This window comes from Entelurus aequoreus, linkage group LG17, assembly GCF_033978785.1.
Source record: "Entelurus aequoreus isolate RoL-2023_Sb linkage group LG17, RoL_Eaeq_v1.1, whole genome shotgun sequence".
In the NCBI taxonomy this organism is placed as follows: Eukaryota; Metazoa; Chordata; class Actinopteri; order Syngnathiformes; family Syngnathidae; genus Entelurus; species Entelurus aequoreus.
Genome location: NC_084747.1, coordinates 11842813 through 11870030, shown reverse-complemented (window position 1 = coordinate 11870030; position 27218 = coordinate 11842813). Strand labels below are relative to the sequence as shown.

Here is a 27218-nt window from a genome sequence, read left to right as displayed (position 1 = left end):
AAAACAATATTAAAAACGATATTAAAAACAATATTAAAAACAATATTATGCTACACCAATGACTGAATAAAAACAAAGAATAAATGAATAGAAAACCAATACAAAGACAATATAAAAAATAAATATGATTAAAAACGATTTTAAAGGGTAAAACCAATTAAAACAGTAAAATAGACATCAAAATGTATAACCCTAACCCTAACCACACAGGACAACAGAGGACAGAAGACCACACAACTCACGTAGTGTTAAAAGCCAAAGAATAAAAGTGGGTCTTAAGACGAGACTTAAAACACTCCACTGTGGGAGCAGTTTGAACATGGAGGGGCAGAGTGTTCCAGAGTTTAGGGCCGACCACAGAGAAGGCCCTCCCTGTCTCCCCTGGTTTTAAGTCTGGTCCTGGGCACCACGAGCTGGAGCTGGCTCTCGGACCTCAGAGCGCGCGCAGGAGTGTAAATTTGGAGGAGGTCCGAGATATACTGAGGTGCCAGTCCATGTAAAGCTTTAAAAACAAACAGCAAGGATTTAAAATCAATTCTAAAATGAACAGGGAGCCAGTGCAAACTCCGAAGAATTGGGGTTATATGCTGACGTTTCCTGGCCCCTGTTAAAAGTCGTGCTGCCGCGTTCTGGACTAACTGAAACCGGGAGAGAGCTTTTTGGCTAATGCCAGCATAAAGTGCATTGCCGTAGTCCAGGCCACTTGAAATAAAAGCATGCACGACTTGTTCAAAAAGGTTAAAAGATAAAAATGGTTTTACCTTTGCTAAAAGACGAAGATGATAAAAACACGATTTTAAAACGCCATTGACTTGTTTGTCAAATTTAAAATGGCTGTCTATAGTGACGCCAAGGCTGGTGACTTTGGGACGCACATCATTTTGCAATGGTCCCAAGTCAGTGAGGGCCGGACCAAAAACTGAAATTTCCGTTTTTCCCTCATTCATTATTAAAAAATTCTGGGCTAACCAAGCCTTGACATCACATAGACAGTTGAGAAGGGGTGTCAGGGGGCCGTGGCCTTTTGAAATTGGCATATACATTTGGCAGTCATCTGCATAAAAGTGATAAGACACTCCATGTTTCTTAAAAATCTCTCCAAGAGGGAGAATGTACAAGGAAAACAGGATGGGGCCTAGAATGGATCCACATATGTGTGTGTGGCAAGTGTGTAGCGAGTGCAAGGAGAAACTTCTCATGGATCGTGTCTGAACTAAACTGTGTTTGTGTCCTGCAGACGTCCAGCAGTTAAATGGTCCTTCAGAAGAACTTCCTCCTCGGTCGCAGGGGGGGAGCGCCACTCTGACACAGGAGGATCCACAGCCCCCCCGCATTAAAGAGGAAGAGGAGGACCTTTGGATCACTGAGGAGGAAGAGTGTCTTCTAAAGCAGGAGGAGGCTGATCTCACCAACTTGCCACTGACGGTTGTCTCTGTGAAGACTGAAGATGACGAGGAAAAAACACCTACTTTTCCTAGGTTGTGTCCTGCGGACGTCCGGCAGCTCAAAGAACTTCCTCCTCGGCAGCAGGGGGAGGGCTCCACTTTGAAGCAGGAGGATCCACAGCCCCCCCACATTAAAGAGGAAGAGGAGGAACTCTGGATCCCTCAGGAGGTAGATTGTCTTCCAGGACTGGAAAAGCCTGATCTCACTGTTGTCACTGTGGAGATTGAAGGTGATGAAGAGAAACCACAAGCAGACCACCTCTCAGCTCCACCATCAGATAGTGAGTCTGAAGACGAGGATGAAGGAGCTTGGAGCAGCGATACAGACTGGGTGTGTTACATAAAGCCTCACACTGACAACAAACAGCTTAAACGCCCAAAAGAGAAGACGGATAGAAAATGTTCAGTTTGTGGTCGGGACTTTACTCGAAAGAGCAATCTGACTCTACACATGAGAACGCACACGGGAGAAAAACCTTTCCAATGTTCGGCTTGCAACAAAAGATTTTCCCAAAAGGGCAACTTGACGGCGCACATGAAAACACACACAGGAGAAAAACCGTTCAAATGTTCAGTTTGTGGTCACAGGTTTGCTCAGAAGGTCACCATGGTGGATCACATGAAAACACACACCAAGGTCAAATCTTTTTCTTGTTCAGTTTGTAGTAAAATATTTATTTACAAGGGATACTTCATGAGACACATGAAAACACATACACCATAAATATAGTTGGAAACAAATCATTTATAAGGCAAATATATTTGCGCTGTCCTCCAAATCTAAACATCAGACATGGAAATGATCAGCTGGACTCTCGATGCAATTGACATAATCTTTTCGACAAGGAAAAGAGGTTCTGGGGAGCCTGGCTGACCTGATGGAACCAGTGCTGCGGGGTACGTGAGAGATTCCTGGGACAAATGGAGAATCATGTGCCTCTCAGTCCTTTCCATCGAGGACGTGGAAGACATCTACCTATTTGGAACCGTGATCGCGGGGCACCTGCTGATTGGGCCGGGCATTGCTCTGGTGTATCATCAAATTCGTAAGACGATGGCAGCCACTCAAGGAGCCCAAAGGCTGTTCGTCGCAATGGAAGGTTTGGGCCGGGCTGTGGGATCACAGACTGTGGCGATTTCATGGAGAAGCTTGCTGAAAAGGAACATTGAATTGAATATGACGCAGCCAGCATGGATGAATAGAACAGACAAGTCATTGTATTGTCCGCTCAAACATCCTAATCTACGGTTTGACTCCCTCGAATGGCCTCGACGCTGTGAACAACAGGAACAGGCTGTTCTGAAAACACCCCCAAGGACACCTAAATGATGGACGCTTTTGACCTCCCTCCCTCCTCAGCGACACATGGAGTCGAACTTTTGCAGATCGGCCTCAGTCTATGAACATTACATCATCACACCCAAGACAATTGGGCACATACACACACACACACCCCTCCCCCACCCCACGCCTTCACCACCACTTGTTTCCCCTCGAGGTGATGGTCGGTTGGCAGCGCTTCATAGCAGCAGTCGACCTCCAGGGCCCCAACTCCCCTTCCCTCTGTTGCGAGTTGTTGTGATTAAATGTAGCGTGTTTATGTGTGCATTGCATGGAGGTTTTTTCCCACTCCAGACTAGGCCCCCTTAGGAGCCCAGTCTAGATTGTATTTTTTTACTCATCTTCTTCCCCAGCGTTTTACCTTTTTAAAAAAAAATCTTTTATGGGGCGCCTTTGGCGACCCATCAGCGTTCCTGTTCTGTAACCCTGTACACTGTTTGTTTGTCTAATCTTGAATGGGTTTGTGCTGAAAACATAGTTTTGTTGTACTTGTGCAATGACAATAAAGTCCTATCCTATCCTACAGAAAAAAAACCATTTTAGTTGTTCAGTGTACGGCGAAAATATTTTTGTACAAAGTTCGATTTTACTCAGAAAAAATAAAACTACATTTGTTTAGATCAGGGCTAAAAAAAATAGACCTAAAAATTGCGATCATCAATCTTAACTATGACGTCACTTTTGTCACTTGATTGACATTCGCAACGCCCGAGGGTCTTGTGAGATGACGCTGGTTGCTGCCAGATCAGTATTAAGAAAAAATGACCGACAGGAAGGCGAGAAACACTTTTTATTTCAACAGACTCTCAAAAAAGCCTGAAGACCGACCGCACAGTTCCTGTCTTCGCAATAAAAGCGCTGCTCCATCCTGCCTGCGCAAACAAAATAAGAGTCTCAGCAAGCTAGTGCGCACAAGCTAGCAAGCTACGGAGTTTTGCCGCCAATGTATTTCTTGTAAAGTGCATAAAAAGGAGTATAAGATGGCAACAAGCAACCACTGTCATGTTTCAAGTTTGATGTTCAAGTTTATTCACAATACCACATTACAAATTACAACAGTAGTGAATATCCTTTTAAGGATGGTGGTAAGTGAAAGGGTCCCCCAGATAAGCTAGAAGAAGCTTTTGGGAGGGGGTCCAGAGGTCAGTATATGCATGGAATGCTGAAACGTGGCAAGCACAAAAACGCAATATGACAAACACAAAATAGGAGCACCAAAGCAAGCATACACATACATACATACATACATACATTCATTCAACCACGCACAACCCAACAGTAGCACAACCCCACATGAGGCATTAGAGCAGGCTTGGGCAATTATTTGACTCGGGGGGGGGGCCAGATTTAGATTAAAAAAAAGTGTGTCTGGGGGCCGGTATATCTATTTTTAGGAACACATACAAAACCTCACAATAATGATTGATAGCTAAAAACGTTATGACAGACCGCCTTAAAAAACGCAATGGAATTTGACATTTTTTTACTGAAGGAGACATGAAAATAAAGAATGTGGGATTTACAATATGAACTATTAATGATGAAACACTGAATATTGACAACATATTTTACAATCAAGCGAAACACAACCAAAATGCAACAAACAGTGAAATATGAACGCAAAGGGTTCTGAGGTATCTCATAGTGACCAAAGTAACTAATTAGATGACCATAGTAACTATAGTATATGATGCAGATTCCAAGCATTGGAAGACTAACTAGTGCAACCTTAATAGACAATATCTTTACAAATGTTTTAGGGATTCACATCACTACTGGGTTAGTGATAAATGACATAAGTGATCATCTGCCTATATTTGCAATATTTGACTATCAATTCCCTAAAAGAACAGGGGCCGTACTTATCAAGCTTCTTAGAGTGCCATTTTACACTTAAGTCCTGAGAATTTGCGAAATTTAGTCCTACTCTCAAACTTAAGAATAAAAGCTTTTTATCAACGTTCTTAAGTCTAAGAATCACTCCTACTCTCCACGATATTTAAGAGACCTTCAGAGGTGTCTTAAGTGGTTAGGAGTTGCCAGCAGGGGATGGCACTGAGGCGAGAGAGACGTGCGCGAACGTTCAGGGAACGGAACAATGTTGTTGGTTTTTTTATGACGAGCAGCTGATCAAACGGTATCGTTTAGACAGAGCGGATATTATTTTTGTCACAGATTTAATACTTTTCGATTCCTTGTTGATTTCTGCATGTGTCTGCAGTGGGCTAGTATATATAGAGCCACCCACACCAGTTTCAAATTACTTGCCTAATTAATGAATTGGAAAGAAAATGTTGTGACAGTAGCGTATGTGTGTGGCCGTGAGGTGAGTGACGTCAGTGAGTGTGTGGGCGAGAGAAGAGAGGGAGCGGTAGCGTGAGTGCCGGCGGGGACTAGTTTGTTTTGTATTATTTTGTAGTTTATTGTCAAAATATACACTCCCATTGTCCACTTAAATATTTCCAAGATATTTCTTTATTCTTAGACAACGGATTCCCTTCCGTGATTGGTCATTTCTATGGACACAGAAATGACGTCACCTAAAATTGCGTTTACGGCACATAGTAATGTCGTAATTCAGCTCTGAGTGTGACACTTAAGATTCAGTCCTACACGTCGCTGAAAGTGTGAGTAAGACGCTTGATAACTAACTTTTAAGTGCAGCTTTCAGCGAAGAATTTATTTACTCTTAAGTCAACTCTTAGCAGACTTCTTAGGAGTCATTCTAAGAAGCTTGATAAGTACGGCTCCAGATCATCAAATATTTAAGAGGAAAAGAAGTGTCAATCATATTAACAACTTCAGGAATGAGCTATTAAAACAAGAGTGGAAAGAGGTTTACATAGACGATATAAACACTGCCTATGATCCTTTTCTTAAACATTATATTACTCTGAATAACAAGCATTGTCCTGAGGTTCCATGCAGATCTAAACAAAGGCAAAATAATGCACCTTGGATGATAAACAGTTTGAAAAATGCATGTAAAAACAAAAATAGACTTTATAAGGAGTTTATCAAATCAAGAACAGAGAATGCTGAAAAACGCTATAAGAACTACAAAAACAAGTTGACCAATATATTGAGACAAGCAAAAAGGGAATATTACAAAAGAATGTTGCATGAAAATAAAAATAACATAAAGGCTACATGGAATATTTTGAATAACGCAATAGGGAATAGGACAAGGCGAACAGAACTACCTAGATATTTAAAAAAAGATCATATGTTAATTGAAAACAAAGATGAAATTGTCAATGAATTAAATCAATTCTTTGTAAATGTAGGACCTAGCTTAGCAAACAAAATACCAAGAGCTAATGATCAATCAGGGGGTGTCTGGAAAAGGGAAAATAGGGTTATGCGGTCAATGTTTCTTAGTGAAGTGACTGAAAATGAAATATTATCTGTGGTTTATAAACTAAAAAACAAGACCTCAACAGACAATGAGGGTATTGACATGAAAATAATAAAAAACACAATTGATTGCATCATTAAACCATTAAATTATATAATTAATTGTTCTTTTAAAGTAGGAGTTTTCCCAGACAGTATGAAAACAGCTAATGTCATACCTTTATTTAAAACCGGAGATAAACATACATTTGGTAATTATAGACCAGTATCTCTCCTATCTCAATTTTCAAAAGTGCTTGAAAAACTGTTTGTTAATAAATTAGACTGCTTTATTGAAAAACATAGATTATTAAATGAAAGTCAGTATGGATTTGGATCAAATAGGTCTACGAGCTTGGCCATCATGGACATTATTGAAGAGATTACAACTGCAATTGACCAAAATAAATACACAATAGGAGTGTTCATTGATTTCAAGAAGGCATTCGACACTATAGATCATCAAATTGTCATTTCTAAATGATATACTTATGGAGTTAGAGGAGTTGCACTGGACTGGTTAACCAGCTATTTACAACAACGACAGCAATATGTTGAGATGGATGATCATAGGTCAGAATGTAGGAATATTGAATGTGGAATTCCACAAGGTTCGATTTTAGAACCCACATTTTTTATTTTATATATAAATGATAATTGTGAGGTTTCGAAAATTTTACAGTACGTATTATTCGCAGACGATACAAATTTATACTGTTCAGGAGATGACTTGAAAATCTTAGGCGATAATATTGAAGAGGAAATGGTTAAACTAAAATTGTGGTTTGATGTAAATAAATTATCTTTAAACTTGGAAAAGACTACATTTATGGTATTCAGTAATAAAAGAAAGATAGAAGTTAGTTTATCCATAAACAATGTGAAAATTGAGAAGGTGTCTGAAATCATCTAAGTTGACATGGAAAGCTCATATATTGCATGTGAAAAATAAGCTATCTAAAAGCTCATTTATTTTGAACAAGGTTAATAACAGTTTCCCGTATAATACAATGAGAATGTTACATTGCTCAATTATTCTACCTTATTTCAATTATTGTGCAGAAATATGGGGAAATACATATCACAGCAACATAATGCCTTTATTTCTTTCACAGAAAAGAGCAATTTGTATCATTTTTACAGTAGCATATAGAGGCCACACAAATCCACTCTTCATTAGGTCAGGATTATTCAAACTAAAAGACATTGTAGATCTGCATACTCTATTGGTGATGTTCAAAGCTAGAAATAAAGTTCTTCCGAAGGACTTACAAAAGTTATTTGTGTTCACGTCTGAAGATGAGAACCGCAGAAGGCCGTATGATTTGAAACATCCAAGAGTGCCAACAAATTTGAAGCAAATGTGCTTGTTTGATTGATTGAGACTTTTATTAGTAGGTTGCACAGCGAAGTACATATTCCGTACAATTGACCACTAAATGGTAACACCCGAATAAGTTTTTCAACTTGTTTAAGTCGGGGTCCACTTAAATTGATTCATGATACAGATATATACTATCATATATACTATCATCATAATACAGTCATCACACAAGATAATCACATTGAATTATTTACATTATTTACAATCAGGTGTGTGGAGGTGGGGGGGGGGGGGGGTGCGTGGAGAGAGAGAGAGAGAAGGCATAGGAAAAATTATCTGCATTTGATTGTTTACATTTGATTATTAGCATTTGATTATTAGCAATCCGGGGAGGGTGTTAGTTTAGGGTTGTAGCTGCCTGGAGGTGAACTTTTATTGCGGTTTTGAAGGATGATAGAGATGCCCTTTCTTTTATACCTGTTGGGAGCGCATTCCACATTGATGTGGCATTGTCTGTTGCTGCTGTGAAAGCATGGAATTCTCTAGACAAAGACTTAAAAAGTTGCAAGAATATCTTTGAATTTAAAAAGAGTTACAAAAAGAGACAACTGGAATAATATCAAACTGATTTTTGATTTTGATTGGACGTGTCATTTTGAAAATGCTTAAAACGAAAATTTTAAGTATTTTGGAGTTCGGGTGTTGGTGGAGGGAACAGTTATAAAGTCATCTAAAATAATTGTGCTAAAAAGGGGGCAGATAAATATAAGAATAGTATTCTTCCATCTGCTCCTTTCTGATCATGGAAATGTATAAGAAACAAAAAAAACCCAATGAAAGTGTCAACTGTATATGGCTTGTATATATGCATTTTCATGAAAGGAATACAAATAAATGATGATGAAGGATCGAACACTCCGCTGTCCCTCCATTGTCTGGTGGAGTGGGGGGGGGGGGGGGGGGGGCAGGATTGTCCATTATGGCCAGCATTTTGTCCAGTGTCCTCCTGTCCCTCACTGACACAAACGCCTCCAACTGCGTGCCAATGGTTTGGCCGGCGTTCCGGATCAGTTTGTCAATCCCGGTTTAAGTCCCTTTTGCTGGTGCTGCTCCCCCAACAAACCACTGCAAAGTACAGGGCACTGGCCACAACAGACTGATAAAAGATCTCCAACAGCTTGTTGCACATGTTAAATGACCTAAGCGGTCCATAAAATACCGATCGCATTATTCCCAAGATCGCGTCATATAGAAATCCTTATTTTTCAGATGCCTAAACTTGCTTGGTGGATGGTGCCCCCACGTGACATGACGTGAATGGCTGATGGTGCTTCCAAGTCAGAGAATGGGGAGGGCTCTGTCCACCAGTAGGTTTGGACATCACCGGGTGCTTCTTTTTGGAGACTTTTAAAGGAGTTACTGGTTAAAGGCCTACTGAAATGATTTTTTTTTTATTTAAACGGGAATAGCAGATCCATTCTATGTGTCATACTTGATCATTTCGCAATATTGCCATATTTTTGCTGAAAGGATTTAGTAGAGAAAATCGACGATAAAGTTCGCAACTTTTGCTCGCTGATAAAAAAAAAAGCCTTGCCTGTAGCGGAAGTAGCGTGACGTCACAGGAGCTAGTATTCCTCACAATTCCCCGTTGTTTACAATGGAGCGAGAGAGATTCGGACCGAGAAAGTGATGATTACCCCATTAATTTGAGCGAGGATGAAAGATTCGTAGATGAGGAACGTTACAGTGAAGGACTTGAGAGGCAGTGATGGACGTATCTTTTTTCGCTCTGATCGTAACTTAGGTACAAGCTGGCTCATTGGATTCCACACTCTCTTCATTTTCTATTGTAGATCACAGATTGGAATTTAAAACCACCTGGGATACTATATCCTCTTGAAAATGAGAGTCGAGAACGCGAAATGGACATTCAGTGCCTTTTATCTCCACGACAATACATCGGCGAAATGCTTTAGCTACGAGCTAACGTGATAGCATCTTGCTTTAACTGCATATAGAAACAAAAGAAATAAACCCCTGACGGGAAGTATAGATAGAAAATCAACAATACTATTAAACCGTGGACATGTAAATACACGGTTAATGCTTTCCAGGCTGGCGAAGGTTAACAATGCTGTGCTAACGACGCCATTGAAGCTAACTTAGCAACCGGACTGCACAGAGCTATGCTAAAAACATTAGCTCTCCACCTACGCCAGCCAGCCCTCATTTGCTCATCAACACCCGTGCTCACCTGCGTTCCAGCGATCGGCAGAAGGACGAAGGACTTCACCCGATGCGTTTGGCGGCCCGGAGACGTAGGAAGTCAAGGTGAAGTCGGCGGCTAGCGCGGCTAGCGCTCCAACAAAGTCCTCCTGGTTGTGTTGCTGTAGTCCGCTGCTAATACACTGATCCCACCTACAACTGTCTTCTTTGCAGCCTTCATTGTTCATTAAAAAAATTGCAAAAGATGTCCAGAATACTGTGGAATTATGAAATGAAAACAGAGCTTTTTGTATAGGATTCTACGGGGTACCATAACTTCCGTTACTCGGACTTCGTCACGCGCATACGTCATCATACCGCGATGTTTCAGCCGGATATTTCCTGGGAATTTTAAAATGTCACTTTATAAGTTAACCCGGCCGTATTAGCATGTGTTGCAATGTTAAGATTTCATCATTGATATATAAACTATCAGACTGCGTGGTCGGTAGTAGTGGCTTTCAGTAGGCCTTTAAGTTTGTAAATATGCGATAATTTGGTGGAAACAATGCAATTGACTCTGGTGGGGGGTAACAGCCCCAACAATTCGGGATCCAGGACACAAGCGTGTTATATTGGACCACATTATACCGAAATTTGAGTGCATTACAGTTTCAAGTTAAAAATATCGTAAAATCGTGATTCATTACCACACTGTTGTTAATTTTTTTTAATTAATCAATCCAACAAAATTATACACAATAATACAATTCCAATTCCAAAACCAAACCTGACCCAGCAACATTCAGAACTGCAATAAACAGAGCGATTGAGGACACACAAACATGACACAAAACAATCCAAAAGTAGTCAAACAAAAATGAATAACATCAACAACAGTATCAATATTAAGAAGAATTCCAACATAGCAGTGATTAGAAACCCCTGATTTGCATGATCATCACAGCCGTTTATAAAAAATGTAATAAAAACATTTAAAAAATGAACAATAGTGTCACAGTGGCTTACACGTGCATCGCATCTCATACATTTGACAACACATTGTGTCCAATATTTTCCACAAAGATAAATAAAAACAAATAAAAAATAATGAATCCTGTCATGTCTGTGTTCATGTTTTTGTTTGGCCATGTGCTGTTTTGTTTTTTGGACACTTCCTTAGTTCCTGGTTTCACTTCCTGGTTTTGTTTTGTTTCCATGGTTACTCATTAGTTTCACCTGTTCCACGTTTGGACTCACACACACCTGTCTCACGTTTTCACATTGTCATGTCACGCACCTGTTCACAGTTAGTCACGCACCTGTTTTCACTTATCATGTCACTATATAGGCTTTTCTGTTTCTGTTGTTCGTCCTGGCGACATCACCCATTCATGCCATGTCCACAGTTCCTTGTCACGTTAGTTCTTGTTTCATCTCTTGTCACGTAAGTTGTTGTTTGTTTAATGTTCATAGTTCTCCGCCATTGTGCGCGCCCTTTGTTTTTCTAGTCAAGTTTTTTACCTCCGCTGTGAGCGCCTTTTGTTTGTACCTTTTGTTTGAGTTTATAGTAATAATTAAACTATGTCTTTACCTGCACGCCACGCCCGTTCCAATTCTTTTGCACCACGGGAGAGCAAACCACGCCTAAGACCAAGTTATGACAGAATCCCATATTCCAATATATGACTCATTATTATCTACACTAAATACAGTTTTTTCTACTGATATAATCTCCATAGCTTGTGTGTACCAGTCAGTATGAGTTGAACCACACTTTAATAAACACTCTACAACCTTTACAAAGTAAAACAGAAGAAACTAAAAATACTCAAGCAATTTAAATTTAAATGATATATGTCTCTTAAGAAGTCTGAACAATATTTTATGTTTCTTCTGCCAAAGAAAGTTTATTGTGTGTCTATTTATTTATTTTGATATAAAAAACTTGGTTAAATACCGTATTTTTTGGAATATAAGGTGCACTAAAAAAATAGTTTTCCCTCCAAACTCAACACCAATGTGTACAGGCAAGGCTTTCTCTTGAAAAAGCCTTTATCACAAACAAATCAATTAAATGTCTTTTCTCTTGTGTGTTGTCATGTGGGTGGTCAAATTACCCTTTCGAGAAAAGGTTTTACCACAAACTAAACAATTAAACGTTTTTTCTCCTGTGTGTGTTTTCATGTGTTGAGCCATATTACTCTTTTGACTAAAGCTTTTGTCGCAAAGTGAACAACTAAATGGTTTTTCTCCTGTGTGTGTTCTCATGTGTTCAGTCAAACTGCTCTTGAGAGCAAAGTTTTTAAGACAAACTGAACATTTAAATTTTTTTTCTCCTGTATGTGTTCTCATGTGTCCAGCCCAACTGCTCCTGTGGGTAAAGTTTTTATCACAAGCTGAACAATTAAATGGTTGTTCTCCTGTGTGTGTTCTCATGTGTTGAGTCAAACTGCTCCTGTGAGTGAAGGTTTTAGCACACGCTGGACAACTAAATGGTTTTTCTCCTGTGTGTGTTCTCATGTGTTGAGTCAAACTGCTTTTTTGAGTAAAGTTTTTAGCACAAACTGAACAATTAAATGATTTTTCTCCTGAGTGTGTTGTCACGTGTTCAGTCAAATGGCTCTTTCGAAAAAAGCCTTTACCACAAACTGAACAATTAAATGGCTTTTCTCCTGTGTGTGTTCTCATGTGTTCAATCAGACCGATCTTGAGAGTAAAGTTTTTATCACAAGCTGAACAATTAAATGGTTTTTCTCCTGTGTGTCGTCTCATGTGTTGATTCAAACTGCTCCTGTGAGTGAAGTTTTTAGCACAAGCTGAACAATTAAATGGTTTTTCTCCCGTGTGTGTCCTCATGTGTTGAATCAGACTGGACTGGTGAGTAAAGTTTTTCGCACAAGCCGAACAATTAAATGTTTTTTCTCCTGTGTGTGTTCTCATGTGTTGAGCCAAACTGCTCCTGTGAGTGAAGTTTTTAGCACAAGCTGAACAATTAAATGGTTTTTCTCCTGTGTGTGTTCTCATGTGTTCAGTCAAACTGCTTTTTTGAGTGAAGTTTTTAGCACAAACTGAACAATTAAATGGCTTTTCTCCTGTGGGTTTCACTTTAGAGCATTTAGAATGTTTGTTGTCAGCGTGAGTCCTCATATCACCTTCAAAGTCTGTATCGCTGCTCAAAGATTCTTCAACGTCGTCTTCAGACTCACTATCTGATAGTGGAGCTAAGAATTTGTCTGGTTGTGGTTTCTCTTCATCATCTTCAATCTTCACAGAGACAACAGTCAGTGGCAACTTGTTGAGATCAGCTTCCCGCGTCCCTAGAAGACACTCTCCCTCCTGAGTGATCCAGAATTGCTCTTCTTCCTCTTTAATTTGGGGTGACGGTGGATCTTCTTGCTTCAGATTAGAATCAACCCACTGCAGCTGAGAGGGAAGTTCTTCTTGATGACTACTCAGCTGCTGGTTGTCTCCAGGACACAACCAACGAAAGGTCCCAGGTGGTTTCTCTTCATCAACCTCAGTCTTCACAGAGACGGTCAGTGGCGACTTGGTGAGACCAGCTACTTGCTTTATGCAGAATTCCTTCTTTTTCTCTTTAAAGTGGGGGGACCAGGGACGCTCTTGCTTCAAAGTGGAGCCCTCAATCTGCAGCTGAGGTGGAGGTTCTTCTGGATGACCAATTAGTGGTTTCTCTTCATCATCTTCAGTCTTCACAGTGACAACCGTCAGTGGCAACTTGTTGAGATCAGCTTCCTGCGTCCCTAGAAGACACTCTCCCTCTTGAGTGATCCAGAGTTCCCCCTCTTCCTCTTTAATTTGGGGTGACTGTGGATCCTCTTGCTTCAGATTAGAATCAACCCACTGCAGCTGAGAGGGAAGTTCTTCTTGATGACTACTCAGCTGCTGGTTGTCTGCAGGACACAACCAACGAAAGGTCTCAGGTGGTTTCTCTTCATCATCTTCAGTCTTCACAGAGACAACAGTCACTGGCGACTTGGTGGGATCAGCTTCCTCCGGCCTTAGAAGACACTCTCCCTCCTGAGGGATCGAAAGTTCCTCCTCTTCCTTTTTGATGTGGGGGGGCTGTGCATCCTCCTGCATCAGAGTCCAGCGCCCCACCCAGGACTCAGTGGGAAGTACCTCTGGATAACTAATCAGCTGCTGGATGTCTGTGGGACACAACCAACAAAAAAACACTTTGACTCAGACATTATTAAGACTTGGAATTATTTGAATTTGGACGATTTCGGCCCCGATTCAAAATCCTCGTTTTGTTGCTGGCTCACAACAAATCCTAATTTTTTTTAAAGGCAGGGTCAAAAAGGATTTCTTCATTTACTTAAACTAAAATGCTTTCCCATTAGGCTATTTTAAACCAATATATAAATATTAAACCTTTAAACTTGATTATTTATAGTTTATTTCCAGAGGAGTACACGTTCACATGTTTAGCTGAATTTGAACAAAGTCATGAATATTTTTAACCATATACTCAGCTCCCACTAATGGGCTAACCAGGTACAGAATATCAAACAAAGCAAAAAGAACAACCTGTAAAAGTCCACGTTAGCTGTACAATTGTTTTTATACCTCAATCGATTGTTTTCCTTCGTTGATTCTGACTGGTTGGACGCCAAGGAAGACCAAAGGTGCAGCTCGTCAAAAACGAGTCACTAGCAATTCCATACCATAAATGCAGAGGTGTTTGATGATATTTGTAGCTCCTTTTGCATAAAATAATGATGTCGCACTGTAATCATTATCAATCAAAATCACCTAAAAATTAAGACAAACTTTTGAGTGCCGCCACACGCTATCCATACTTGCACGCACACTTCCTGTTTACTATTCGATGGTATCTAGTGGTTGTTGTGTCGTTTTTTAATTCAGGTTGGCGGACTGGGCATCAAAAGTAGGAATTGATGGTTCTGAGACAATCGGAATGTACAGTACAGGCCAAAGGTTTGGACACACCTAATCATTTCAAAGCCTTTTCTTTATTTTCAGGACTATTTACATTGTAGATTGTCACTGAAGGCATCAAAACTAGGACAGCTGTGAAGTGAAAAGCATTTCCGATGACTACCTCTTGAAGCTCATCGAGAGAATGCCAAGAGTGTGCAAAGCAGTACACAGAGCAAGAGTGGGTATTTTGAAGAAACTACAATATAAAACATGTTTTCAGTTGTTTCACCTTTTTTGTTAAGTACATAACTCCACATGTGTTCATTCATAGTTTTGATGTGACAATCTACAACGTAAATAGTCATGAAAATAAAGTGAAGTGTGAATTAAAATGTATATAGCGCCTTTTCTCTAGTGACCCAAAGCGTTTTTACATAGTGAAACCCACCTGGGAGTAGGTGGGTAAAGTGTCTTTACCTCCCCCGATCCTCTCAGCCAATCACAAAGCAACAGCGCCTGAAACTGGCTCTTCTCAACACACGCTCACTCAACCCGGACAATAATCTTGATTTCCTCTGTTTAGCTGAAGCCTGGCACAAACCCCTGGACTACTTCTCATTAAACCAAACCACTCCCCCCAATTTCACATACATGGAGAAGGCTGGCCCTGAGGGGCGGGGAGGAGGAGTTGCTACAGTTAATAGAAAGGACATTAAAACAACCTCCATCTCCATTCCTGATGTTCCCTCATTTGAACACACTGCCTTCAAACTCTCTGGTCTCACTCCTCTAGTCACCGCCGTCATTTATCACCCCCCACCCCCCAAGCCAAACCCCTCCTTTCTTTCCGATTTTTCAGATTTTCTGACCCAGCTTTGTGCCATCTCCCCATCTGTTCTCCCCCTGGGTGATTTCAATTTTCACGACACAAATAATAAACCTGCTTCTGAATTCCTGGATCTAATACACTGTCTCAACTTCACACAACATGTCAACTTCCCCACTCACACCCGTGGTCACACCCTAGATCTCGTCTGCTCCTCGGGCCTCACAATAAATCACCTCTCCAGTCTTAATATAAACATCTCAGACCACCTGGCTATAATTATGGACATCAACATCCCCATCCCCCCTCCCAAAGACTCACGCAAAATATCCTTCCGTAATATCAAATCCATCTCCCCCTCTGCTTTCTCAGCCTCCCTCACCACCATGATATCTGCCTCCGCACCCCCGTTACCTGACAACCCCTCTGACCTGGTGAACTTCTACAATCACACACTCTCCTCCTGTCTTGACCAGTTATCTCCCATCAAAACCAAAATAGTCACTTTCACACACTCAGTACCCTGGTACACCCCCGAACTCCATTTAATGAAATCCCGCAAACACCAACTGGAAAGACTCCACAAGAAAACTGGTTTAACTGTCCATCACCAAGCCTACACTGATCACCTCCACCAATACAAAGATGCCCTCAACTCCGCTCGATCCACCTACAACTCCAACCTCATACACTCTGGCTCTTCCAACCCCAAAGCTCTCTTCTCCAAAAATAAATAAACTCCTCAAACCTACTGACAACATTTCCAACACCTTCAACACTACCAAATGCAATGCCTTTCTATCATTTTTCCAAAACAAAATAGACACCATTTACAGCAACCTGACTACCTCCGCCACTCCCTCTCCCCCCCCCCCCCCCTGCAACACTCTGCCCCAGTCTCTCTGGATAAAAACTGTCTCCCACCCATTTCCCCACTCATCATCAACTCCTCCTTCAGCTCTGGCTTAGTCCCCGACACCCTGAAACTGGCCACTGTCACCCCCATCCTAAAAAAACCTGGAGTCAACCCTGACACCATGAGCAACTTCTGGCCCATCTCCAACCTTCCCTTCCTGTCCCCGAGGGCAGATGCAGCCAATGCATGTGATATGATCCACATGCATTGATCCACGCAGCTAACTCAACGTTAGCTGCTTTTTACCAGGCTGTGGATTGTCCCACGAGAAACAACAGGACAAATGACCTACTGTATGCTAATGTCAGGCATGCATACAAGGTCACACCCCTCCCCCCACTAGGGAAGTCTGGCCACAATCTTGTTCATTTGCAGCCAAAATACACCCCCCTGGTCCAAAGACAGCCTGTTAACACTTGCTCTGTGAGGAGATGGTCCCCTGAAATGGAAGATGCCCTCAGGGACTGCTACAACACCACAGACTGGGACGTGCTGCTTCCACAGGGTGAGGACATTGATGGGCTGACTCATACCAAAGACTATAAAAAAATGGGACCCATTACCTCCCTGCTTGGCACTCAGCATCAAGGGTTGGAATTGGGGGTTAAATCACCAAAATGATTCCCGGGCGCGGCACCGCTGCTGCCCACTGCTCCCCTCACCTCCCAGGCGGTGAACAAGGGGATGGGTCAAATGCAGAGGACAAATTTCACCACACCTAGTGTGTGTGTGACAATCATTGGTACTTTAACTTTAACTTAACTTAACTGTCTCACGGATTACCTCAACTTCTGTGTGGACGTGATCTGCCCTGCTAAGACTGTTCGGTGCTACCCTAATAACAAATTCTGGGTAACACAAGAGGTTAAAGCTGTCCTCAACAAGAAGAAAGCTGCCTTCAGGAGTGGAGACAGGGAGGCAATGAGAGCAGCACAGCGGGAGGTGAAACGACGCGTGAGGGAGGCTAAGGACAGCTACAGGAAGAAGCTGAAGCAGAACAATATGAGGGAGGTCTGGGAAGGTGTGAAAACCATCACAGGCCACAAGACAAAGACCAGAGCTGTTGGGGGGACAATAGAGAGGGCCAATGAGATGAATAACTTCTTCAACCGGTTCAACCAGCCCGTGTCCTCTCCACCCCCCACTCCCCATCGCAGCCACCCCCTCTTTTTCTCCCCTCAACGCACCTCCCCACCACCACCTCTACACAGACATTAGTCATCTCTGTGGACCAGGTCAGAGATCAACTGAGGAAGCTACAGCCTAGGAAAGCAGCAGGCCCAGACAAGGTGTGCCCCCGACTCCTGAAGACCTGTGCTGCAGAACTGGGTGAACCACTCCAGCGGATCTTCAACCTCAGCCTGCAGCTGGGGAGAGTGCCCACCCTCTGGAAGACGTTGTGCATCGTTCCAGTCCCCAAAAATAACTTCCCCTATATATCTATCTATCTATCTATCTATCTATCTCCATCCATCCATCTATCTATCACTCCAGTCCTTCAGAAACTCCACTGGCTCCCCGTTCCTCATCGAATCCACTTTAAAATCCTCCTCCTCACCCACAAAGCCCTCCACAACCAGGCCCCCTGCTACCTCACCAACCTGCTTCACCACCATACCCATTCACGCAGCCTCCGCTCTTCTGATGCCAACCTCCTCTCCCCACCACTCAGAACCAAACTCCGGACCTGGGATGATAGAGCCTTCTCCATCGCTGCTCCCACCCTCTGGAACTCTCTTCCCAAACCCATCCGTGACTGCTCAGACCTTCCTACCTTCAAAAGCCTTCTCAAAACACACCTCTTCAGATCTGCTTTTAACCAGTGATTAGTCTGTGTCTTGTAATGTCCTGTCTAGTAAATGTCCAGTGTTATTATGTATTTTACAATGTACTGCTTTTATATTTCCTGTATTTTATATTATTACTTTGAACTGTTTTATATTTGAATTATAGATGTCCGATAATGGATTTTTTGCCGATATCCGATATTCCGATATTGTCCAACTCTTAATTACAGATTCTGATATCAAGCGATACCAATATACACAGTATTGGAATTAACACATTATTATGCTTAATTTTGTTGTGATGCCCCGCTGGATGCATTAAACTATGTAATAAGGTTTTCCAAAAATAACTCAACTCAAGTTATGGAAAAAAATGCCAACATGGCACTGCCATATTTATTATTGAAGTCACAAAGTGCATTATTTTTTTTAACAAGCCTCAAAACAGCAGCTTAGAATTTGGGACATGCTCTCCCTGAGATGATCCTCATACCCACTACAACTATGGGAAATACTATGCTTTGACTTTCACAAAGTGCATTATTTTATTTAAACATGCCTCAAAACAACAGCTACAAAAACAATGAAGGCACACAGCTTCAGTCCAGAGTATACTAGAGTCATAAAGTAAACAATAACATAGTCCTCCTTTAGTGCAAGACTGCCTGGCATACTGTATAACAGGGAATTATAAACTGGGCTCCATCTGCCCTGCTCTAACGTATTTGTACGAGTAACACAAATGTGCTGCAAGCTAGTGGTGAGTGCTTGAAGTGGCATTGCAGTCAGATTGTCCGTAAAAAAGGAAGACGTCTTGGTTCCTCCTCGCATAACCAACTTTTTGCAGTCATTGCAAATTGCCAGTTTTTGTATCCGTCAGAGACACTTTAAAATAATCCCAAACCATGTCGTTAGTCAGTCACCGAGCGAGCTCGCTTGTTAGCCATGGCTACAGCACCGGCAACAACACACTCTTGTTGTTGTTATGCTGCGCTTGCGGCGGTTTGATGAGGTCATCAAGCGTCGCCAGTAAACCTCTCATGCTGCAGTTGTCAACTCCTGTGTTGTGTGTCGGAGAGGGTAGAGGCTGCTGACTGGGAGACGCAACTGCTTTTGTACCACTCCGTACAGCGGCGTTTTAAAAAGTCATGAATTTTACTTTTTGAAACCGATACCGATAATTTCCGGTATTACATTTTTAAGCATTTATCAGCTCTAATTTTTAATTTTTTATCCTGTAAAGCGTCTCTGAGTACTCTGAAAAGCGCTATACCAAATAAAATGTATTATTATTATTAGGGCCACATTGGGGCCTGTTGGCGTTATAGTGGAGTCTGATAAAAATCACGTTTCACTTGTAATCCAATCAGTCAGCCGGAAAAATCAGATTTAGACAAAAATCTGATTTTATTGTGTCAATGGATTGTTTTAGGACCCAAATTAGCAAACGATATATGTAGTTTTCCGTCAAGTTGCTTTGTGCACGTTGACAAAGGTTCCATTAAGTAAGAGAATTTCAGTGCTCATCCATAATTACCACTGGGATTTGTCATCCATTTTGACTTTGATTGATTGATTGAAACGTTTATTAGTAGATTGCACAGTACAGTACATATTCCGTACAATTGACCACTAAATGGTAACACCCGAATACGTTTTTCAACTTGTTTAAGTCGGGGTCCACGTTAATCAATTCATAGTAGTTCTATGTCTCCCGGCTGGCCTGGGAACGCCTCGGGATCCCCCGGGAAGAGCTAGACGAAGTGGCTGGGGAGAGGGAAGTCTGGGCTTCCCTGCTTAGGCTGCTGCCCCCGCGACCCGACCTCGGATAAGCGGAAGAAGATGGATGGATGGATGGAGTAGTTCTTTTGAACATACTTGCCAACCTTGAGACCTCCGAATTCGGGAGATGGAGGTGGGGGCGGGATTTGGTCGTAGTGGGCGGGGGGTGTATATTGTAGCGTCCCAGAAGAGTTAGTGCTGCAAGGGGCTCTGGGTATTTGTTCTGTTGTGTTTATGTTGTGTTACGGTGCGGATGTTCTCCCGAAATGTGTTTGTCATTCTTGTTTGGTGTGGGTTCACAGTGTGGCGCATATTTGTAACAGTGTTAAAGTTGTTTATACGGCCACCCTCAGTGTGACCTGTATGGCTGTTGACCAAGTATGCCTTGCATTCACTTGTGTGTGTGTAAAAGCCCGGCACGCTGTTTGTATGGAGGCAAAGCGGACGTGACGACAGGTTGTAGAGGACGCTAAAGGCAGTGCCTTTAAGGCCCGCCCCCAATATTGTTGTCCGGGTGGAAATCGGGGAGAAATTCGGGAGAATGGTTGCCCCGGGAGATTTTCAGGAGGGGCACAGAAATTCGGGAATCTCCCGGGAAAATCGGGAGGGTTGGCAAGTATGCTTTTGAACAAAGTCGGCTAATTTCTCATCTACACTCATTACAGGACTTGTGATGGCTTTCAAATGACGAAACTTCAACACACTCACCTTCATCTTCGGTTTTTATCTTTTTCTCCGTTGGTGATTTGCTGGAAGTTGGTGGCGCTGATTCTCTTTCATGTTCTCTTTTACGTGACGTCGCCATCTTAGCATAGCAGTAGTCGTCCATCTTCTATCACGTCTTCAATCTTCACTCCATTGCTCCCAACTCAACTTCCGTTTTATGTGTTTTAGAAAAGACAAAATAGGTATTTGTTACTGGATTGGCTTTTCGAACGTACATTTAAGACTTACCTGGAAAGCCACAGCTTCTCAGTCCGCCATCTTGGTCCGCTCCAAAGTCTTTGCCGCTGCGCGATTACTTTGCGCATGCGCGAAAAGGCAACCACTTCCGTTTTTTTTTGTTTTGTTTTTTCAAAATAATGGTAGGTCAACAAAGTCGAGTCGTCAATCTTCTCGTCAGATAAAATTCCATCGCTTCGAATAACAACTAAGTTTAAATATATTTTTCACAACAAAACATAATTTCTCGAAGTTGTTTTTTTTTACAATCATGCCAAATATAATATATGTTACAGTAAATGTTGACAACCATAAGATTACATTTTTGCCTCAAAAACTAGACTAGCAGGAAACGGAAGTGACGGATTCTTGGCGCATGCGCAACCGCCAACCAGGTGGGGGAAGCGAAAAGAAGTACAAGATGGCGGACTGAGAGTCTGTGGCTTTTATGGCTTGGAAGTTTAACATTTAGGATGGAACAGCTTTATAGATTCACAGCTAATGTTGCAACAGACACCTTAAAAAGGGTTTCATTACTGTTCGGATCGAAAGAGTGTTATCTGATCTGAAGTGAAGATTGAAGACGTGATAGAAGATGGACGACTACTGCTATGCTAAGATGGCGACGTCCGCTAAAAGAGAAAGTGAAAGAGAATCACCAACGGAGGAAAAGACGAAAACTGCAGATACAGGTAATCGAGTTAATGTTTCGTAATTCGAAAGCTATTTCAGGCCCTGAAAAAGCGTCGATGAGGAATTAGCCGACTTTGTTGAAGAATGTAAAGAAAGAGCCGCCATGATTGTTAGCTTGAAGAAGGCAGTGGAGTTCACATCAGAGGAGATGAAAGAATGCAAAAGTCAAATGAATAAACTAATTAAGCGAAACAAGCGCTTGTGTAAAGAAAATAATGATTTGAAAGAAGATATTTTGGGGAAGAGTAATAAATGTGCAGTGTGTGAAGAGAACAACATCTTACTTAGAGTCAGAATCAGATTATTGGCCAAATATGTTAAACACACAAGGAATTAACTTGGTAGACTGTAGATATGGATATAGTTTATTTATCCCACAATGGGGAAATTAAAAATAAGGTGGGTACATTTAAGAACATAATGAAAATGGATGGATGGATGGATGTTATGGTTGGAGGAGGGAGTTGTGACAGCACAGAACCACAAGGGGGCAATATTGTTGTATGTATTTATTAAATGTATATATAAACAATATAATAAATAATAAACAATACAATTTACTTATTAAAAACCTCTAAAGGCTTAGTTGGCCACATGCGTGGACAGCACTTTTTAGCTCTTATTTCCAAAATGGTGTACACTACTGAATTGGGGTCTTATGGCTGCTTCTGTGGACACGTATACTGCCATCTGGTGGTGTCAGAAGAGTATAACATACAATGGAATTTGGAAAAAAAAAAGTGTAAAAATAAGAATTAGCATGTCACTACACATGAAGTACACGTTTGTTACTTATGGACTAAGTACATCATATCAAAAGATGATTCTTAGTTTTTATTCTAATTAGGGTTCAATAAGCCCAAATAGCAAAGAGATATATAAAAAAAAAGCATGTAAACAAACAGCTTGGGCCTTAAGAGGTTTTTAAACAACAAAGGAATGGCGTGTGTGAAATAGATCCAAAAGGGGTGTATAGTGGAAGACTATGTGTATGAATAATTAGCTGTTGAGTATTACCATAATTGTTGGATGAGGAAGCAGACAAATCCAGAGGGGCTATAGGAAAAAGGGGTCCGTGATCCAAGCGAGGGCCGTGGGGCAGAAAGAGGCGTCAAGAGGTCCGTGTCCAGGGCGGGGGTCGAGGATCAAAGGAGGCAGTCCAAGAAAGCACAGCTCGAATCCTAGGCAACGGAAGGAAAACCGGTACGCCAAAAGAAGGTTATATTTCGGCGAGGGATGGCAGGTTGTGCAGGCTTTTGAAGGCAGGTCTGATCATCAGCTCCAGGTGTGCAGATTGCCGGAGATTGATTGCAGCTGTTCGCTGGGGCGCGATTTGCGCGCTCTCGGAGCTGCGCTCGGTGCAGGGCACAGATGAATGTGCACTGACGCGCGCCCGGACCGTGACTCATAGGACATTAAAAGAGCACAGAGGCGCTGCAACCAGCTGCCCACTTTAGCGGCGCTATTGCTACATAAAACTACAAAAGTAAAAGGCTACATTAAAACAAAAATGAGCAGTGAATAATGCATATTGTGCACACACGATTGCACCATTTCAACACCCACATACTGTACACCGCTCCAGAGACAGGAGCAGACCCAACAAAGCAACCAAAGAGCCGAACTTTGTCCTCGGCTGCCAACCGTGTCCGGTCTGCGTGGATGTAGCGAGAATCTATCCAGAGAGGCCGAAGTGTCCGATACATGTTGATTCAGCCAGGACTATGTGGAGCGCTCAACGTCAGCTCCACAATTCAATCTCTTCCACCTCTTCTCTGCTGGAACCTCCGGTCTCTCCGGTCTGGCCAAAAGGCTCCCCCGAGGCAGATCCAGAAAGCAGCACCGAAGCCACAAAATTGTCACACCCTTGTTGCGCAGTCCATAGGTCATGAAAAATACTGATAATTATCGTTGTTGACCAATACAAACACTTACATCAGTTTTCAGCCATATCGCCCAGCCCAAGTGGATCATGTCTGAGCTAAAGTGTGTTTGTGTCCTGCAGACATCCAGAAGCTGATTGGTCATCCGGAAGAACTTCACAATCATCTGCAGCTGGGGAGCTCCGCTTTGAAGCAGACTCCACAGCCCCCCCGCATTAAAGAGGAAGAGGAGGAACTCTGGATCACTCAGGAGGAAGAGTGTCTTCTAAGGCCGGAGGAAACAGATCTCGCCGAGTTGCCACTGACTGGTGTCTCTGTGAAGACCGAAGACGATGAAGACAAAACACCTGAATCTTTTCGTCGGTTGGGTCGTGAAGACGTCCAGCAGGTGATTGGTCATCCAGAAGAACTTCCTCCCCAGCCTCAGGGGGGGAGCTCCCCTTTGAAGCAGGAGGATCCACATCCCCCCCACATTAAAAAGGAAGAGGAGGCACTTTGGATCAGTCAGGGGGTAGATTGTCTTCTCGGGCTGGCGGAAGCTGATCTCACCAAGTTGCCGCTGACTGTTGTCACTGTGAAGACCGAAGATGATGATGATGATGATGAAGAAAAATCCCAAGCAGACAACCTCTTGAGTAGCGATACGGACTGTGAAGGTGATATGAGGACTCACACTGACAACAAACACTCAGAATGTTCTAAAGAGAAGACCCGTAAAGAAGGTTTGACCTGCTTAGTTTGTGCTAAAAGCTTTTCTCATAAGGGGAACTTGAATCAACACATGAAAACACACACAATGCAAACAGTATGCTGTTCAGTTTGTGGGAAAAGCTTCACTCAAAATAAGTATTTATCCAAACACATGCAAACACACACAGGAGAGAAACTTTTTGATTGTTCAGTTTGTGCTAAAAGTTTTTCTCTAAAGAGGTATTTGACTGAACACATGAAAACACACGCACAGGATAAAGCTTTTTGTTGCACGGTTTGTGGTAAAAGCTTTTATTCCAAACTAGGTTTGACTCGACACGCAATGAAACACACGGGAGAAAAAACATTTATTTGTTCAGTTTGTGGTAAGGGTTTCTATACAAAATCCAATCTCGTAAGACATGAGCGATCGCACACCGGAGAAAAACCGTTCAGTTGTTCAGTGTGCGGCAAAAACTTTTCTGTTAAGAGCCATCTCAGTGGTCACATGAGAACTCACACAGGAGAGAAACCTTTTGGTTGTTCTATTTGTAGCGAAAGCTTTTTTTACAGACACCGTTTGACTGAACATGTCATGAAACACACGGGAGAAAAACCCTTTAGCTGCACAGTTTGTGGGAAAAAATTCATCCAGAAGGTAGATATAAGAAGACACATGAGAACGCACACAGGAGAAAGACCTTTTTGCTGCGCAGTTTGTGATAAAAGATTTGCTCAGAAGGTAACTATGAAAACACACATGAAAACGCACACGGGGGGGAAAAACTAGTTGCCTAATTTATGTTATTTCGAATGCAACTGCCAAACATATGACGCACAGAAGAAAATCCTTAACACAGCATTTTATTACAAACAAGGCAGATCACAGAGATCTCATTACAACGTTTACTTGATTGCAAAGGTTATTTGTGTAGGAAATGACCGTGAGCTCACTTTTGGACACACAGTTTGTGCTAAAAGTGTAGTGTCGCATATGGGAAGTCACCTAAAGCAGTGGTCCCCAACCACCGGGCCACGGCCCGGTACCGGTCCGTGGACCGATTGGTACCGGGCCGCGCAAGAAATGTAATTTTTTAAAAAAATGTTTTTTTGGTTTTTTTAATTAAATCAACATAAAAAATACAATATATACATTATATATCAATATAAATCAATACAGTCTGCAGGGATACAGTCCGTAAGCACACATGATTGTATTTCTTTATGGAAAACCCCCCACCCGGTCCGTGGGACAAATTTTCAAGCTGCTACAAAAAGGTTGGGGACCACTGACCTAAAGTGATTATATGATACCAGATTCCACGATACCAACATGGAACAACAACATAGATGATGGCGTTTTCCTCCCCTTCCTTTTGCATTACATTAACAAACATGGACTTGTGTTTGTGTTGTGACAATGTTGTGTAATAGCACATTACATGCACACATAATAATGATCATTTATTGGTCTTGTCTGGTCTTTAACAGATACGCCTAATCACAGTATTCACATGTTCTTATTAACATTACAAAAATAAGATATTTTGCCCCCCATTAATGGAAGAATAGGGAAAGGAAGTGGTTAAGTTTTGACGCGTGCGCATCTGCGCACTTTGGTGGCGAAAGATGGCGGACTGAGCGGCAGTTGCTTCCTGTAGAGGTTTTGTCAGGTTCAAACACTGATCTATTAAACAAGACAAGAAGCAAGGAATTAAACAGAGACAGAATTAAATTTAGCTCAATTGAGGAGAAACGCGAAGACACTGTACCCTTGCACAGTGTCGTCCCACGCTCTGACGAAAGATTGTACGCCTCCTCTTTTATTTGGACTTTCCCTGATTACATGGCAACAGATGTTTCTAAGGGAGGGGGGTCGTAAACAGCCATCGCCTTTGGTTACAAAACAGTTCAAAGAAAAGGTGCCTGGAGGGAGGTCAGGCCTTGCCTCCTCTCCGCTTTGTAGATCTCGGGTCAAGACAAAATCTTCCTGTGGATTACAATACAACAAAGAAACCGACACCTTCATGTGGCTTCCCATCCTACACAGTGGAGTTTTACAAGCCTTTTGCTTGGTAGGATCAAAGACAGCTTTTGTCCTCTCGCAGGGCGAGCTGAACTCAACGCAACACAAAGTTGTGTGATAACTTAGATACAATTACTCTGACAGGTTTAACAATAAAACAGTTGTATAGATTCACAACAAATATACACGCAAGGGGCCTAGATCTTCCTGCAAAAAGCAGATACGAGCAAAAAATCTATGCAATCTGTAAGAATCACTTGATTAGAATACAGTGTTTTCTTTTCAGTCAGTGTTACTGTTCGAACTGTGTTTAGTGTTACAGTGGCCCAAAATATTAAAAACACTCGTGGAATAAAACCTCTGTCTTGTTTTTAATGAATACTTAGGCCTACTACACTACTGCATTCTAATGTTGGTCATTATGGTGGTACTTGGAGGGCCCAGTTTTTACTGGGGTGGTAGTTGATGAAAAAACTTTGAGAAGCACTGCATTACAATATTCCAAACATTATCAAGGTTGAGCAATTAATATCTATATACAAACACAAATGTCAAAAAAAGTAAGGTATGACACAATACAAATACATTACCTTTTGCATTATATTAATTTATATTATTATGTATTGTCTACTTTGTACTTTTTTTTTCTTGTTTTTAATGTCATTGCCTGAAATAAATAAATTAATGAAAAAAAAAGGAATGAATATAAAGGAAAAAAAAGGCTTTTTTAAAAATAACTCGAATTCCTCTAATACAGACACTAATTTAAGGACGTATCTATCTTTTAATATTTTTCAAGATTGTATTAATCATTTAAAATCTTTAATGCAATGCGAGGATTTGGGTTTTACTTGTTTTTTTGTTGTTTTTTTCGAATCTTATGTATAAAAAAAAAAATTGAAATAAATAATAATTTTTAGGTTGCTGTCTTTCGTAAAAATGCCAAATTTAAATGAAGAGTTTTATGTGTGAGGAGAAGGGAACGGAAGTGGCTGACTTTTGGCGCATGCGCAAAGGGGTGGGGTAAGCAAGAGCGCTTACGCTACAGCA

General features: G+C 41.6%; 2 protein-coding genes across 3 annotated transcripts in view; one reads left to right on the top strand and one right to left on the bottom strand.

The window, feature by feature from the left end:
• LOC133632101 (uncharacterized) overlaps positions 1-26691 on the top strand; it is a 42043-nt gene extending 15352 nt beyond the window's left edge. The window contains exons 2-9 of the mRNA XM_062024337.1: positions 1238-2154; positions 13121-13268; positions 15207-15975; positions 16408-16553; positions 16709-16854; positions 17185-17386; positions 17488-17679; positions 23575-26691. Of these exons, the coding sequence (XP_061880321.1) occupies positions 1238-2154; positions 13121-13268; positions 15207-15975; positions 16408-16553; positions 16709-16854; positions 17185-17386; positions 17488-17679; positions 23575-24932 (3878 nt within the window). The 3' untranslated portion in view covers positions 24933-26691. The remainder of the gene's footprint in view (positions 1-1237; positions 2155-13120; positions 13269-15206; positions 15976-16407; positions 16554-16708; positions 16855-17184; positions 17387-17487; positions 17680-23574) is intronic.
• LOC133632365 (zinc finger protein 436-like) lies at positions 10430-20954 on the bottom strand. 2 transcript variants are annotated; one of them, XM_062024750.1, is made up of 3 exons: positions 20889-20954; positions 20643-20807; positions 10430-13887 (listed from the first exon to the last, which is right to left on the bottom strand). In XM_062024750.1, exons 2-3 carry the CDS (start codon positions 20761-20763, stop codon positions 11789-11791), a joined length of 2220 nt encoding a protein of 739 aa, XP_061880734.1. In that variant the 5' UTR covers positions 20764-20807; positions 20889-20954; the 3' UTR covers positions 10430-11788. The 2 variants fall into 2 exon arrangements, with proteins under 2 accessions (XP_061880734.1, XP_061880733.1); XM_062024749.1 differs by lacking the exon at positions 20889-20954 and having other exon boundaries at positions 20643-20876.
• Positions 26692-27218: the final 527 nt, after the last annotated feature.

What these genes read in the sequence shown, in the direction of transcription:
- LOC133632365 (XM_062024750.1), bottom strand. Translation starts at nt 20,763, where the DNA reads ATGGACGACTACTGCTATGCTAAGATGGCGACGTCACGTAAAAGAGAA. An exon ending in GATAAAAACCGAAGATGAAG is followed by an intron (nt 13,888 to 20,642) that starts GTGAGTGTGTTG and finishes TGTGTCCCACAG; the next exon opens with ACATCCAGCAGCTGATTAGT.